The sequence below is a fragment of the Enhydra lutris genome, unplaced genomic scaffold (genome assembly GCF_002288905.1).
Source record: "Enhydra lutris kenyoni isolate GAN:26980312 unplaced genomic scaffold, ASM228890v2 scaffoldscaffold16, whole genome shotgun sequence".
NCBI lineage: Eukaryota > Metazoa > Chordata > Mammalia > Carnivora > Mustelidae > Enhydra > Enhydra lutris.
Window position 1 is genome coordinate 19827877 of NW_019154100.1, and position 16908 is coordinate 19844784.

Consider the following 16908-nt stretch of genomic DNA (forward strand, 5'->3'; position numbering starts at 1 on the left):
CCGTTGGATTTGTAGGTGTTTGCAATCTTTAGATAAGCTATGTAGCTTATCTCCCGCTACCTGAAGTAGTCTCAGCCTGCTACTTCTCCGCCATCTTGACTCCTCCCTCATTGTTTAACTTTTTAAGGAACTGCCAAACTCTTTCCTAAGTGGCTACATCATATTACCTTCTTATCAAGTGTATGAAAAGGTTCAAGTTCTCCACATTCTCACCAACAGTCGCTATTATATATCTTTTTGATTATAAACCGGTGTAGTTGTTGTGAAGTTATTTCTCATTGTGGTTTTGATTTGCAAATTCCTGTAAACTTATGATGTTGAGCATCTTTTCATGTGTTTATTGGCCATTTGTATATCTGTTTAAAATTTTTTTTTTTTAAGATTTTATTTATTTGTGGGCTGCCTGGGTGGCTCAGTGGGTTAAGCCTCTGCCTTCAGCTCACGTCCTGATCTCAGGGTTCTGGGATCGAGTCCCACATCAGGCTCTCTGCTAGGCGGGGAGCCTGCTTCCTCCTCTCTATCTCTCTTTACTTGTGATCTCTCTCTCTGTCAAATAAATAAAATCTTTTTTAAAAAAAAGATTTTATTTATTTGTTTGACAGACAGAGATCACAAGTAGGCAGAGGGACAGGCAGAGAGAGAGGGAGAGAAGCAGGCTCCCTGCCGAGTAGAGAGCCCAATGAGGGGCTTTATCCCAGGACCCTGAGATCATGACCTGATCCAAAGGCAGAGGCTTCAACCCACTGAGCCACCCAGGCGCTCCTGTATATCTTTTTTAAAGAAATGTTTATTCAAGAAATTTACTTAATTTTTGAATTGGGTGGGGTTTTTTTTTTTGTTGTTGTTATTGGGGCATAAGAATTCTTTATATGTGCTGGGTACAAATATCTTACCCAGTATATGGTTTGCAAATATTTTCTCTGATTTGTAGATTGTCTGTTTACTTGGTGGTGTCCTTCTGAAAGAAAAGTTTTTACCTCTGATTATCTCTTAATTTATCTGCTCTGAGGGTCACTTTTGTCTTTTGGTCTTATATCTATGAAGATTTACTCCTATATTTCTTAAAAGAATTTTAGAATTTTAGCTCTTACCTTTGGTTCTATAATCCCTTTAGAGTTAATTTTTGTGTATGGTATGAGAAAAGTTCAGTTTCATTCTTTTGCATGTGGATATGCAGTTGAACCAGCTATGTTTGTTGAAGGACTGTTCTTTCTCCATTGAACTGTCTTTTAAATAGCAGCAGAAGCTCTACTATTTTCTTTTGTATTCCACTTGGAGACTACAGCTCACAGGTACCATATTTGGATTCTATTCCTCACTATACCACTGTTTAGCCAAATGTCATCAACCAGTGTCTCAGCCTTACTTTAAGGTCCTAAGGTAATACTAAATTACTTGTACACACCCAGTATAATCTGCAGTAGCATAGACTTTCTCTGGAACTTCATTTCAATCACCCTATTCTAACCATGACTTTAATAGGATAAAGTAATTATTTTCATACACTGGTGAGTTAAAACAAAATAGGATATCTTAGTGACCTAGAGTTGTTGATGGGTTTACCAAAGAATTTTGTCATACATTGAGAAGAAGAAAAACAAGAAATTTAAGTTACATTTAAAAATGATGTAGATTTACCAGCTCAGTCAAATAGTCATATTTTTCTCTCAAAAATAACAGCATTTATATAATTTTTCTCCTAGTTTATCATTTTATTTACTTAATTATAATTTTTAAATTTTAATTCCAACATAGTTAACATATTGTTAGTTTCAGAAGTACAGTATAATGATTCAGCAATTCTCTACATTACTCAGTGCTTAAGTGTATTCTTTAATCCTCATCACCTATTTCATCCATCCCTCTACCCACTCCCATCTGGTAACAATCAGTTCTCTGTAATTAAGAGTCTTATTTTTTGGTTTCTCTCTTTCTCTTTTTAGAAGCAGTCCTATTTCTATGATGTAATATATACATTCTTCAAACACAAAATTAAGTGACCTCCTGTTCTGTTCCAGGCTCTAAGTTTGGGACTGGAATAGTAGCAGTGCAGTGGGGGTTTCTATTCATAGGTGTCTTGTATCTAAGAGTCCTTCATTGTCCAAGTCTGAGTTAATGTCAGTTCTTGTTTACTTTAAATACACACATACACACCACCTTAGCATATTTAACCAATTAAAATACTGATATTACAGAAAGTAAAACATTTAAAAAAACTCTAAAATAAAATTAAAATGTATGCTTATTGGACAGTTTGAAAAATAGTCAAAATAAAAAGTAGCAATCAATAAAGCTATCATAGTATCAGTGTTTAGAAGTAATTACTGCTAATTGTCTTTGTCTTTTTAGATTTTTCCTAAAATTTGCAAACTTAAATATGTTTTTTGTCCCAAATCTTCATTTTAAGTTCCCAATTTACATCCTTCTGCTCTCATTTCTGTCCCTTGAGTATCATTGTTCTCTCACTGAGATGAATTGAATAATATGTTAAAATTCTAAAGACAAAATATACTTAATTGTACATGTTATTGTATTCATTTATCTATCAGTGAAAGTTGGTACAAATTAATTTATATTTTATGAGTATATATTGACCTCAAAGTAAATTTAAATTCAAATTTTTTTGAAGATTTATTCATTTTAGAGAGAGTGAGCGAGCAGGGGGAGGGAGAGAATCCCAAGCAGACTCTCTGCTGAGCACAGAGCCAGATATGGGGCTGTATCTCAGGATCCTGAGATCGTGACCTGAGGGGAAATCAAGTCTGCCACCTAACCGACTTAGTCACCTAGGTACCCCTAAATTAGCATATTTAGACTTAATAAAAATATATTTTCATACTTAGTTTTATTTTTTCTCATCTAATTTTACTTTTTCACTCATTCTTTGTATTTGTATTTTCCAATGAATCTTTTTCTTCCATATAAAAACTTACCTTTTCAATAAAACCATTGTATGTTGAATAATATTGGTGTTTTATATATGTCAACTTTTAAACTTTTAAAATTTACTTTAGATGTATTCATATACAGAAAAAATAATAAAACTTATAAAAATGAACATAACATCCGGCCTAAAAATGTCATATAATGTACGTTATATGGTATATGTCACATTATTATATAATATTGTTGTACAGCAGTTACCCCTGTATCTCTCTCCTGTTTTATCCCTTCTATTCCTCTGAATTTGCTTTCTTTTTTCCCATGTGTTTCTTTATATTTTTACTACATTCATATACGTATTTAAACAGTATATGCTCTTCACTTGCACATTTTTTAACTTAAATAATTAACTTCATATACATGCTTTTGCTTGCTTTTTCAGTCACCAATTTCACTGTAGATTTATGGTTCATTTTCACTTTTTTTTTTTAAAGATTTTATTTATTTATTTGACAGATCACAAGTAGGCAGAGAGGCAGGCAGAGAGAAAGGAAGGGAAGCAGGCTCCCCGCTAAGCAGAGAGCCCGATGTGGGGCTTGATCCCAGGACCCTGGGATCATGACCTGAGCCGAAGGCAGTGGCTTTAACCCACTGAGCCACGCAGGCGCCCCTCATTTTCACTTTTACTAAATATTAGTGGATTGTTCATTGAAGTAGGTCTAATAGTTTATCCTCCTACAAGCAGTCTGAGTTTCTCTTGCTCTATATTTTCACTAATGCTTGGTATTGTCAGACTTCAAATTTTGAATCAATATGAGTGTAAAATGGTATCCTTTCTTGGTTTTCATTTGCATTTTTTAAGTTATCACTGAGGTGGTTTCTATTCATGTGTTTGTTGGCTTATGAAATGTTTCATTATCTGGGAATTCCATGTTCTTACTATTTGTCCATTTTTCTGTCCCCATTTATTTTTAGGAGTTATGTATATAATGCAGACATTAAAAAATGCTTTATCCAATAAATATTTGCAAATATTTTACCCCCAATTTACCTTGTCCTCTCTTCTGGGCTGAGCAGTCTGGACCCAGGCCCGGATATGATTAGCACATAGCCGTGAGTTCTTAATGAACTTGTATCAGAACCTAAAGTGATGCCTACTTTGTGAGCTTGAGTCTGTTCAAAGCAATGCTTGGGTTGAGGAGGATCCTGGGCCCTCCTCTTGCCGCCCCAGTCTTTAGACCCCAGTGAAGGGACAGCAAGCTCCAGTTTTGGGGCCTAGTAGATTCTCAGGGTACATTCTTTTTTTTTTTTTAAATTTTTTCACCATAACAGTGTTCCTTGTTTTTGCACTACACCCAGTGCTCCATGCAATCCGTGCCCTCTCCAATACCCACCACCTGGTTCCCCCAACCTCCCACCCCCTGCCCCTTTAAAACCCCCAGGTTGTTTTTCAGAGTCCATAGTCTCTGATGGTTCACCTCCCCTTCCAATTTCCCCCAACTCCCTTCTCCTCTCTAACTCCCCTTGTCTTCCATGCTATTTGTTATGCTCCACAAATAAGTGAAACCATATGATAATTGACTCTCTCTGCTTGACTTAATTTCACTCAGCATAATCTCTTCCAGTCCCGTCCATGTTGCTACAAAAGTTGGGTATTCATCTTTTCTGATGGAGGCATAATACTCCATAGTGTATATGGACCACATCTTCCTTATCCATTCGTCCGTTGAAGGGATCTTGGTTCTTTCCACAGTTTGGCGACCGTAGCCATTGCTGCTATAAACATTGGGGTACAGATGGCCCTTCTTTTCACTACATCTGTATCTTTGGGGTAAATACCCAGTAGTGCAATTGCAGGGTCATAGGGAAGCTCTATTTTTAATTTCTTGAGGAATCTCCACACTGTTCTCCAAAGTGGCTGCACCAACTTATATTCCCACCAACAGTGTAAGAGGGTTCCCCTTTCTCCACATCCTCTCCAACACATGTTGTTTCCTGTCTTGCTAATTTTAGCCATTCTAACTGGTGTAAGGTGGTATCCCAATGTGGTTTTAATTTGAATCTCCCTGATGGCTAGTGATGATGAACATTTTTTCATGTGTCTGATAGACATTTGTATGTCTTCATTGGAGAAGTGTCTGTTCATATCTTCTGCCCATTTATTGATATGATTGTTTGTTTTGTGTGTGTTGAGTTTGAGGAGTTCTTCGTAGATCCTGGATATCAACCTTTTGTCTGTACTGTCATTTGCAAATATCTTCTCTCATTCCGTGGGTTGCCGCTTTATTTTCTTGACTGTTTCCTTTGCTGTGCAGAAGCTTTTGATTTTGATGAAGTCCCAAAAGTTTATTTTCACTTTTGTTTCCATTGCCTTTGGAGACATATCTTGAAAGAAGTTGCTGTGGCTGATACCGAAGAGATTACTGCCTATGTTCTCCTCTAGGATTCTGATGGATTCCTATCTGACGTTGAGGTCTTTTATCCATTTTGAGTTTATTTTTGTGTAAGGTGTAAGAGAATGGTCGAGTTTCATTCTTCTACATATAGCTGTCCAGTTTTCCCAGCACCATTTATTGAAGAGTCTGTCTTTTTTCCACTGTACAAAGTCAATGTACAGAAATCAGTGGCTTTCTTATACACTAACAATGAAAATACAGAAAGGGAAATTAGAGAATCAATTCCATTTACTATAGCACCAAGAACCATAAGATACCTGGGAATAAACCTAACCAAAGAGGTAAAGGATCTGTACTCGAGGAACTACAGAACACTCATGAAAGAAATTGAAGAAGACACAAAAAAATGGAAGACCATTCCATGCTCTTGGATCGGAAGAATAAACGTTGTTAAAATGTCTATACTGCCTAGAGCCATCTATACTTTTGATGCCATTCCAATCAAAATTCCACCGGTATTTTTCAAGAGCTGGAGCAAATAATCCAGAAATTTGTATGGAACCAGAAGAGACCCCGAATCGCTAAGGAAATGTTGAAAAACAAAAATAAAACTGGGGGCATCACATTACCTGATTTCAAGCTTTACTACAAAGCTGTGATCACCAAGACAGCATGGTACTGGCATAAAAACAGACACAGAGACCAGTGGAACAGAGTAGAGAGCCCAGATATGGACCCTCAACTCTATGGTCAAATAATCTTTGACAAAACAGGAAAAAATATACAGTGGAAAAAAGACAGTCTCAGGGTACATTCTAACCTGTTCAGTCTCTTCTCTTTTCAACGGTGGCTTGTATTTTACTGGCTCATGTTATATAAAAGTATTTTAACTCCTTTTCTTCCCTGACTTAAGAATGATATTCTCCACACCTTTCGGTTGTTTTTTGCAGGTATTATGATATAGGTATCTAAATTCATTGTTCCTATTATGGATCACCAGTTTTCCCAGCATCATGTATTGACATTCCTTGTTTAACTGCTACTCTGTAGGTCATCTTTGTTATATATGGATTTTCCATATAGTCATGGGTCTCCTTTTGGACTCTATTCTACTAATCTGTTATACTCTATTCAATGATCTATAAATACTCTATTGTGTTAAATGACTTAGCTTTTAGTATATATAATTCCTTGGTTTGGTCTATCTCCCCAACTTACTCTTTATGTTCAGAATTCATATGACTATTCTCTGCCTTTTATCTCCTATACAAAATTTAGAATCAGCTGAAATATGCTAAAATTAATTTGGGAAGAATTGCTAATTTTATATTAATTCTTTCTATCATGGAGTGTAGTGTATCTTTTCATCTCACTTTATACCTCTGACTACAGTGTGGTCAGTGTACATGATCTGTGATATTGTTTTTTATAGTAAAATATATGTAACAAAAAAATTACCATTTAACAATTTTTAAGGGTATAGTTCAGTGACATTAAGTGTATTCACATTGTTGCACACCCATCACTACCATTTCTCTCCAGAATTTTTTTATCTTTCCAAATTAGAACTCTACCCCTTATGTAACGGCTTTGTTTCCCCCTTTTCCCAGCCCCTGGCAACCACCATCCTGTATTGATAAATTTAGTTACTCTAGGTATGTCATGTAAGTGGAATCACATAGTAGTTGTCTTTTGTGACATGTTTATTTCACTTAGCCTAATGCCTTTAAGGTTCATCTATGTTGTTGTACATGTCACAGTTTGTTTTTAAGGCTGAATAATACTCCATTATAAATACTAATTTTTAAAAGCTTGTTGACATTTGCTTTATTATAGGGTAAGTTTTGTAATTTTGTACATATGTCCTTGAAAAAATATATTTTATTTTTTTACAAATTTAATATATCTCTAAGCAAGAGAATTGTGTTATTCAAGTCTCCTGTAACCTACTTTGTTTTGTGGAAAGTTTGTTATGACCTCCTTCCATGATGTGAATTTTTCATTTTTTTCTTTATAGTTTTGCCAGTTTATGCTCCTGACATTTTGAGCTGATATTCCTAGGTTTAAATTTGTTGTTGTTGTTAATTAAACTTTCATATTATTTTATACGTACCCCTAGATGTTCTCTAATATTTTGCTCATAAGGTCTGTTTTGCCTCTTTTTCAACGTGGCTGTGCGAGGTTTCTCCTCCCCCTCTTCCTCCCCCCACCTTTTTTTTAAGTATTTGATATATGTCTACATAGAACCTTTTAATGTAAACTTGCTCTGCCAAAGAATAAAGCCTTTTTGTCTTTTAAATTCAGTTTTACTCTCTCTACCTTTTAACTGGTAAACTGAGTACCTTCACATCAACTATGTTCAATAATAGGTAGGGATTCGGGATTTGTTTCTGGCATCTCCTTTTGTGAATTATATTGTTCAGCTTTTTCAGTGCTTCCTTTTTTTCTCCATCATTTTTTCTCCAAATATTTTAGGTTGATTTCTTGTTGGTTTTGCTTTTTTTTTTTTTTTAATCAATATGGTGTATTTTCATAAATTTAAATTATTTCTTTTTTAAAATTTTATTTAAATTCCAGTTAGTTAACAGCAGTGTAATATGAGTTTCAGGTATACAATATAATGATTCAACCCTTCCATACAACACCTAGTGCTCATCACAACCGTGGCACTCCTTAATCCCCATCATCTATTTTACCCATCCCCCCATCTACCTCCCTTCTGTTAACCATCAGTTTGTTCTCTCTAGTTAAGAGTCTGTTTCTTGGTTTGCTTTCCTCTCTTTTTCCCCCTTCACTCGTTTGTTTTGTTTCTTAAATTGCACATATGTGTGAAATCATATGGTGTTTGTCTTTCTCTGACTGATTTCACTTAGCATAATACTCTCCACCTCCATCCCTGCTGTTAAAAGTGGCAAGATTTCATTTTTTATGGCTGAGTATTATTCCACTGTAGATTTTATACACACACACACACACACACACATACCCCAACTTCTTTATCCATTCTTTAGTTGATGGGCATGTGGGCTGTTTCCATGGTTTGGCTATTGTAGGTAATGGTGCTGTAAACATTGGGGCACATGTATCCCTTTGATCCCTTTGAATTAGTATTTTTGTATTCTTTGGGTAAATATCTAGTAACGTGATTGCTGGATTGTAGGGTAGTTCTAGTTTTAACTTTTTGAGAAACCTCCCTAGTGGAGGTTTTCCAGAGTGGATGCACTTGTTTGCATTCCTACCAGCTTTTGCATTCCGCTTTCTCTTTCTCAAGAATTTTTTGGTCTACTTTAAAGTTATGTGCATCATTTTTATTTATTTAGTAGCCACTTTTAAATTATTAACATGCGTGTTTAGTTTTAAAAAGTCTTAAGTTAACCAGTACTTACACACCCATCCTGAATAATACAAAGACTTTAGAAGATGTAAATTTCCACCAGCCCTTGGCATTTTATAAGATAAGCTCTAGGGATATCTACAATTCTAATTTTCTGAAAAGCGAGACTTCTGAAGTTCAAAATGTTGTGAATCAAGAAATTAAATTTGCTCATAATGCCAAAAAATATTGCTTAAATAACTTTGGAAATAGAATTTTAACTGTTTTTAATAATTATTTTCCCATGAACTTTTTTTTTCCTTCCAGGTCATATCTTTTATTAAAGTAATTCAGATAATTCTGATTATTTCAATGATTACTTCAAAGATTAAACAGTATAATATTTTAATTTTGTATTGGCTGTTGCTGAGGTTACATAATGATATTGATCAGAGCACATAATTAGCAACCACCCACATGTCTGGAACCAAATGTGACCATCTGAAACAAAGTAAAAACACAGAAGTCATAAAATAGGTCCCTGAGCAATGGCAACAAGAAAGCAAAACCAAACCAAACAAATGTAACGAAAAATCACTGCTATTACAAAAAAATAGAACCTTCAAGTTGCCTCTGCCTAGGGGCTTTATTACCTCATAATCTCTGTTAAAAGCCACCCCCAAATAAATATTTTACTCTAAGGGAGAACATTGTGCTTTTCATACAGAGAACTTCAAGACCTTTCCTATCTACTTTTAATCCCTGTCTCCCATGACTTAGAAAGGCCAAGGCCGCAGTAACATTGACATCTTATTAGGCATAAGAGAATTTATAAAAGAATTTACAAAACAGGTGCGTAATAACTCCTCTGTGAAGGTAATTTACAATTTTTATCAGCGGGAGGAGACAGATGATGTTCAGGCATAGTGGCCTTAGACGACTTACTTCATATAACAAAAGGTTGACTTACACATCTCAGTAACCTGAAAGAATTTCCCAGAATGACCATCTGGTAAAGTAAGCAGTTGAAACCAAATCCCCAATTAAGTGACCTGAAAAAAGAACAACTAATGTATGCTTAAGAAACAGACTCAGTACCTGGGTGGCTCGGTTGGGTATCTGCCTTCCACTCTACTCCTGATTCTAGGACTCTGGGATTGAGTTCCGCATTGGGCTCCTTGCTGAGTGGGGAGCCTGTTTCTCCCTCTGCCTGCCACCACTCCGGCTTGTGTGTGCGCACGCTCTCTCTCTCTCTCTGGCAAATAAATAAAATCTTAAAAAAAAAAAAGAGGAAACAGACTCAATATAGTATATTTAAAAATTTTAATCAAAAATGCTTTCTTGGGGTGGCTGTGTGGCTCAGTGGATTAAAGCCTCTGTCATGGTCCCAAGGTCCTGGGATCAAGCCCCACATCGGGCTCTCTTCTCAGCAGGGAACTTGTTTCCTCCTCTCTCGCTCTGCCTGCCTCTCCACCTACTTGTGATCTCTGTCTGTCAAATTAATAAAATCTAAAAAAAAAAAAAATTATCAAAAATGCTTTCTTGAAGTGAGAGAGTTATTATTCACTTAATGGGCATTTTTCATTGGGGCTCAATAGATGAAAGTTTAACTTGGGTATCCATCTAATTTTTAGTAACAGGTTTTGTACTCTTCAACATTTTATTTTTCTGAGAACACAACAGAGAAATATATACTTTTATACTTAGAACTATGAAAAATAACCATGGAAAAAATTACCTCTCATTAAAATTGTTAGTAGAAATAAAAGCTTTAGTGAAACACTTCAGTCCATTCCAGCTATAACAGGAAAATACTACTTCAGTTTTCAGCATCAAGCAGGAAGCTTTTTATTGCTGAGGAGTAATACCCATCTGAAATAAAAGTGGCTTACCATTTTGTGATACTTTGATGTCAAATATGCAGCATAATAATATGTGTCTTGCTGGATAGTCAAGATTCCCCCATACATTAAAAGCCATACTTCATTTGTAAAAGTGTATAATGTAGTTAACTCTTTTGAAAGTGAAAGAACTTTTCTCTATTCTTTAGTCCTTTTTTAAGGAGAGGTTCAAAAATATTTGGCCTATGTCTGCTCTTGGGTCTAAGTCTCGACTGTTTATTTTTAAAAACATTTACTATTTTTCTTAATTAAAGTTTTAATATGGGTGGTATGTAGAAAGTTTGGAAGCCTCATAAAAGTACAGAAGAAAAATAACCTGAAATCATTCATTTCCTTCATTATCTCTTGGCTCCAACACTAAATAATTTCAGAGTATTGTCATTTGGTAATTGTTTTGTCTTGTCTCTATTTTCTTGTATTTTTCACTCGTCGTTCCTCGGTTTTTCTGTGTTATGATTGCTTATAATATGCATTCAACTTGACTTCCACAACTCAAATTAAACATCACATTCTTAAATGAAAGTTGCCTCAACCTCTGTATCAGATTTTTCTTTACATTTTTTCATGGCACTCTGCATTTATCTTATATAGCACTCATTATATTTATAATTGCATTATACTTAGAAATACTTAGTATCTGTATCCTAACTAGGTAATAAACATAAAAAAGGCTCAACATAATAATCAGAATGTACTCCTGGGGACAACATTTGTTATACAGTAGTTAGGATTTGGCTGGAACCTAGAAAAGGAATAGAAGACATAATGTTGAGAATGCAGGTACCCTCAGGTCAGAAAGCCCAAATGCCAGGCTGGGGAAGTTCTTTAAACCTTCCTTTCAGAGAATTTTGTGACAACTTCTTGCTTACAGAGGGCTTTTGGAAGAGAATTCTTGCAGGAAGGAATACGATGGATTGTCTTAGAAATACGGTGATCAATCAACGGACTTTGGCATTAGGTTAGATGAGGGTTAAAGAGATTACAGTAGGAAGAGACAGAAAGGATGGAGATTACATTCAGGTATATATTTACCCATGCATTTTAGATCATATGCAGCAAAGCCCCTTTTCCCCACAGAAAATTCCCCAAGTCATAATTATAAATTTGCATTCCCTCTGAGTATCAACTCCATGAAAGAAGGGACTATGTCAGCCTTACTATTTATTGTATCCTCAGGGCATTGAAGATGGAGACACTCAAGAAAACAAGAGAGTTAGACTCCTGTCAAAATATTAAACCTATTATAACTAGAACTAGATCCTGACCAACCCATCCTTATCAAAGCCAGTGCTCAAAGCCTGAGCATGTGACAAATGCCTTCCAATTGATTGATGGTTCAGTTAGAGCAAAACAGCAGTAACAACATATACATATATGTTAACTATAACTTATTTTAAAATTAATTTTAAATTACTATTTTTTTGAAAACTGAGTGTTTTGGCCTAAGGTCTATAACTATATATTTATAATCATAAGTTGCACATTTATATGCAGCATTAACTCATATACAGAGGAAGTTGTAATGACATAAAATGATATAGTATGCATTGAATACAGTTGTGTTGCATGTAGTTTTGTTAGCATTCTAAGTGGGTAATTTATACACCTAGGATGTAACAAGCCTTGCATTATATAGAAATACAAGTATCACATATAATGGCACATGTTGGGTACTAGCAATTGGGTTAGGTTAGTAACAGGAAGGATAAGGCAAATCCTTATCCTTGAGAAGTGATGTGTGTATCAAGTCTTGAAAGAGTAAATGCTATCCAGGTAGATCAAAGCAGAAAGTCATGTAAAATTTTAAAATTAGAAGATATTACTCTTATACTTAAAAAAAACTTTATTAATCTTTTGGAATATCAGTTTCTTTATCTGTGGCATGTGGTAATCATCTTTTGGATCAATGTTCAGCTATTTTTCAATGTTCAGAATATGGAAAAGGAAAGAAGCGTAAAAAGCAGTATGAAAGTTATGAATTCCATGATTTTGAAGAAGAGGGAAGATATTCTCTATGTAATATTGATAGGTAAATTAGCTGCCTGTCTGTGTTTTAGAGATTGTCTTTGTTCGAGATGGAGGAATAGACTAAGTGAATCTTCAGGAACTTCCAAACTCTGGCTCTTTGATTTCGTAACTTAATTGCCTTTTTTTTTTTAAGAGACAGAGAAGCAACCTAAGTGCATCTTCCAGGAACTTCCAAACCCTGGCTTTTGGATTTGATAACTTAAGCATGAAGAATGTTAACATTGTTAAATCACCGAGATTATATATTTAATGCTCTTTAAAGAAACTAAACATTTTTATAGTATTGAGATTACATATATATTTATATATATAATATATATTTTATAGTATTGAGATTATACCATAATATGAAAATTGAAAGGTGTTAAAACATAGCCATTTAATTGGTAATTTTTAGGCTCCCTTAAATTTTATTAGCAGTATTAGTAAATTCAAGATAGAATTTTCGGTATTGAGCCTTATTGGCAATTTGAAAGCAGCTAAATTGTTTTCCTACTTTGTGTTGCAAAAATTCCAGAGCTATATTCAAAACGTTGCTATCAAGATAGGAAATGAATCTAAGTCAATGTTCCTCTTGAGGTTAAAGGTCTGTTTCTTTCAATCACTTCAAATTGACAGGCCTCCTGCCATCACCTCCTCCTCAGCCAGTCAGACAGCCCTGGCAGTCAGTGTGAAAACATCTGTTGAATGGATTTATTAACTAGATCTTGTTTTTTCTCTCTCTCTATTTTTTTTCTTTTTCCTTCACACCGTTTATTATGTCTCTGACCTGATGAACTTAATTTGTTTACACGTCATTCTCAGTGTCTCCCTCAATGCTTGTCTCATGTTTCTCTCTACTGTGCTCTTTTCTTGGCAACAGCCCTTCCGGGAGCCCCAGCACACACGTGTGCTCTCAGTGCACCAAGCTCAGCTGGCTGTGGTTGGCATGGATGGATTAGAGAAACATCGTCTTTTCTCCAGGACACCTTCCTCCCCTGCTGCCTCCATTTTACCTCATCCAGCAATGGACGGCCCCCTCCAGCCTGGCTCTGCAACTGGTAGGAATCCCTAAAGACTCTCCCTAATAGGCAGGCTAAATGCACCGTTCTTGTAGGATTAAGCGATTTAAATGCTCTGAATAACTCCAATAGCAGAACACTCTGTTTTAACCCAATGCAACCCAAATTTTATGAGGTTATATTGGCCACAAGACAAACAGCACATCTGATAAATCTTGGGCTTAGTATTAATAGCCTCATAAATTGTTATCATTCAAGGGCCTGGAAAACACATCAACAGGTGCATAGGTCCCTTTTGGAAACAAAATCCCTACAACATTCTTTAGCAATGTTCCTCCATCTCTTCCTCCTAGTTGTGGTGGCCACTAGGAAATTTATGATGTTCAGCTTCATTTGACTCTAAAGCGTGCCTATCCCCCAGTTTGTTTTTCATGTTGTTTTGTTTGTTTCATTGTTTTCTTCTGACCTGCCGTACAAATGACTCCTGGGAGTGGTGCCAAGTCAAACCTTGTTTAATGCTACATGCATTAGTTCCATTTCTATTTATTATGGCACCTCTGGGTGGGCTATTTGACCAACCTCTTCCTTTGCCTACAGCTGTGTTTGATATTTTAGAACCTGGCTACAGAGGAAAACAAACCAGATAATTCCAAGGCCAGAGGAAGGTCAAGTCTGGAACATACACAAAAACGGGGTGCTATTCACTCTCCAAAGGAACTCTGCTGTAAATATCCATGTGGATAAATACTCCTTTCTGTCGTCACAAAAATGGGGTCCAGAAGATATCCATGCTCTCAAACTTGAGGCTGATCAAATGAAAGATACTGTATCCCTAAGGGGCCCATAACTTGGATGCAGTAAGGGGAGTATTCATGTGTACCTTCTCTCAAAGGCTCTCACAGGTTATCTGATTTATTTTTGAATCAATTTTCAGGATTCAGAGTTTGTTTTTGTGGCTTTAGTGACCTCATGCAACCCTTTGTGTTTGGAAAAGTTAAACCACTTTTTCTAAAATCACATTCCCAAGCCTCGATGTCATCTTATTTAAAAATCAATGAACGGAATGGCCAAGTTATTTAATTTTGATGGACCTCTTTAATAAGTAGGCAAAGGAACTGTTTTTGATAAGGTGTTATACCACAAGCCAGCATTCCATCGTAGGCGTTATAGGCTGGGTATATTTGCATATATTTCTTGCACCACATTACCCACTGCCTTGGATCCCTCTATTTCTGAGAACATAGCAGACCTGCCCTGGTATTGCAGAAAACCCAGGACTACAACCCAGTGTCAGCAGAAGCCGCTTGGATCAGTCATGCCTGGTTCTCTCCTTCATTTTTAGAGAGTGTTTGCTCAAAACCAGATATATAATGTAGAGGAATACTTTTGGTAGCCATTCAGATTGGTAGCCTTCAAGAATTACATTCTTCTAAATTCTTTTTCCTGAAAGTATTTTTTATTTAGCTATAAGCTTTCAGAGAACACAGAGCAGTAATCATCTTGTCATAATGACAATTCCACTCACTCAAAATTATTTCCTTAATTTTTAAGTGAACTTTAATTATAAAGTCATGGTGCTATTCCCATGTATTTTACTGTCTACTACTGAAATCCTATTGATTGAGTTTCTTTTCTAAGTTAAGAGCAGTGACCCTTTCCTGACATGCTTTGGCCTTTCCTCTGCTTTTAGATGTTCCTTCAATGTGAATAAAGCACGTTCCCTGAATATTAGAATGATACTACAAGTTGAGGAAAACAGTGTTGCCAGATGGACAGAGTTGTTAGGGCTTAAAAAAATCCAGTTGAAAGACTAGACTATAAACCTATTAACATAAGCATGACAAACAACCTAATCATTCAAACCAAATGCTCTGTCATTTCAGATCATTAGTTTCTTTCTTACAATGTCAGCATCCTAGTATTTATCAGAGTTTGTATTCCAAACACAAGTAGGAAAATGAACTTGAGATTATTTTCATGTTTAATGGACTTGATAGGGCACATTTCTTGCCTAGTGATTAAGTAAACACTTAAAAAAAAGTGGGATTTTAGGTGCACTTGGGTGGTTCAGTTGATTAAGTGGTTTTCTGCTCTGGTCATGATCCTCAGGGTCATGAGATTGAGTCCCCTCTCAAGTACATGGAATCTGCTTAAGACTCTCTCTCTCCCTCTCCCTCTGCCCCTTCCCCTACTCACATGCATATGTGTGATTGCTCTCTTTAAAAAAAAAAAATGCACAGGATTTTAGTGTTTCTAATGATCTTGATTTCAAAGGTGAACTCATAAGTAGTATGTTTGAAAAGAAGTATCTATAAGCATTAAATACCTTTTCATTTGATTTTTTAATATCTATTTGTTGTAGATGCATTCAAAAAAATCAAAAGCGACATTCAAGTATGTTCCTTGGGAATATTTAGTTTTTCTTTGTTTTTGTTTTTGTTTTTGTTTTTCAAAAGAAAGTTACACAGTCTCATGTACTTAATAGCTGTTCCACTAAAAAGTAAGGAGTAGAAAACAAATACTTCGTAAAGGTGATTTGCTCACACATGTCCTATAAGAGCTGTACTTCTTGCCATAACTTAAAAAATTATTTAGTAGTTAACTCACATAATTTTCAAGGCATACCTTTTCAAACTTGCACCTTCCATGTGGATTCTCAGCAGCCAGATAAAGCAGCCATACCACTCCCTTTTTGAAAAGAACCAATCAGTGTTCCCAGAGGAAGATGTCTGAATTCAGTCAGTTGTTGAAAGATAAAGTGTTCAGTCTGTTTCCTGTGAGGACTTGAATGGACCAAGAAATGGACTAATATGTAGTGACTACCTGGTGGCCTTACATAATGCCTGGTAAGGATATTGGTAAGGATATTTCTAGGATGGACAAGAAGAGCTTACGATCATGATGCTGCTAGTGATAAGGAAGAGTGTATTGTAGAGCCAGGTTGCCACATATTCATTTAAAGGGATTTTATGTTATATTGTAATGAGTAATAATATTTTTTTAAAAATAATATTAAATTTAAGAGGTGGGTTTTCTGTTCTGTTTAAAGCCAAGGATTATTGTGTATATGAATTCTGGTAATTAAGGAAAGGACAGTGTATTTTGTCTTCTTTACCATAGCCGTCTCTTCTGCTCAGCTGTTCCTAACAGAAATGAGGCTTGACCATGACTCACAACGGGCCATTGATAGTATATGACATAGTTATACCAAATGGGATTCACTGAAACAAAATTTTAATGGCAAATGAATTGATTGGTTTTATCTTTCCTATCACCCCGTACAATTTAAGATCTTCTGTCTTTCAGCCCTAGGCTGCTTTACAGAATCTGTGAGAAATTCTTTCTTTGTAATATTATCTTGTTAGTCAGTATCTAGTGTGAATAGG

At 35.6% G+C, this 16908-nt stretch overlaps 1 protein-coding gene across 4 annotated transcripts in view; it reads left to right on the forward strand.

The window, feature by feature from the left end:
• LOC111147209 (histone deacetylase 9) overlaps window positions 1-16908 on the forward strand; it is a 926500-nt gene that overhangs the window by 620990 nt on the left and 288602 nt on the right. For all 4 annotated transcript variants that reach the window (XM_022503097.1, XM_022503098.1, XM_022503099.1 and 1 more), the window contains exon 14: window positions 13384-13561. In XM_022503097.1, coding sequence (XP_022358805.1) covers window positions 13384-13561 — 178 coding nt within the window. The remainder of the gene's footprint in view (window positions 1-13383; window positions 13562-16908) is intronic.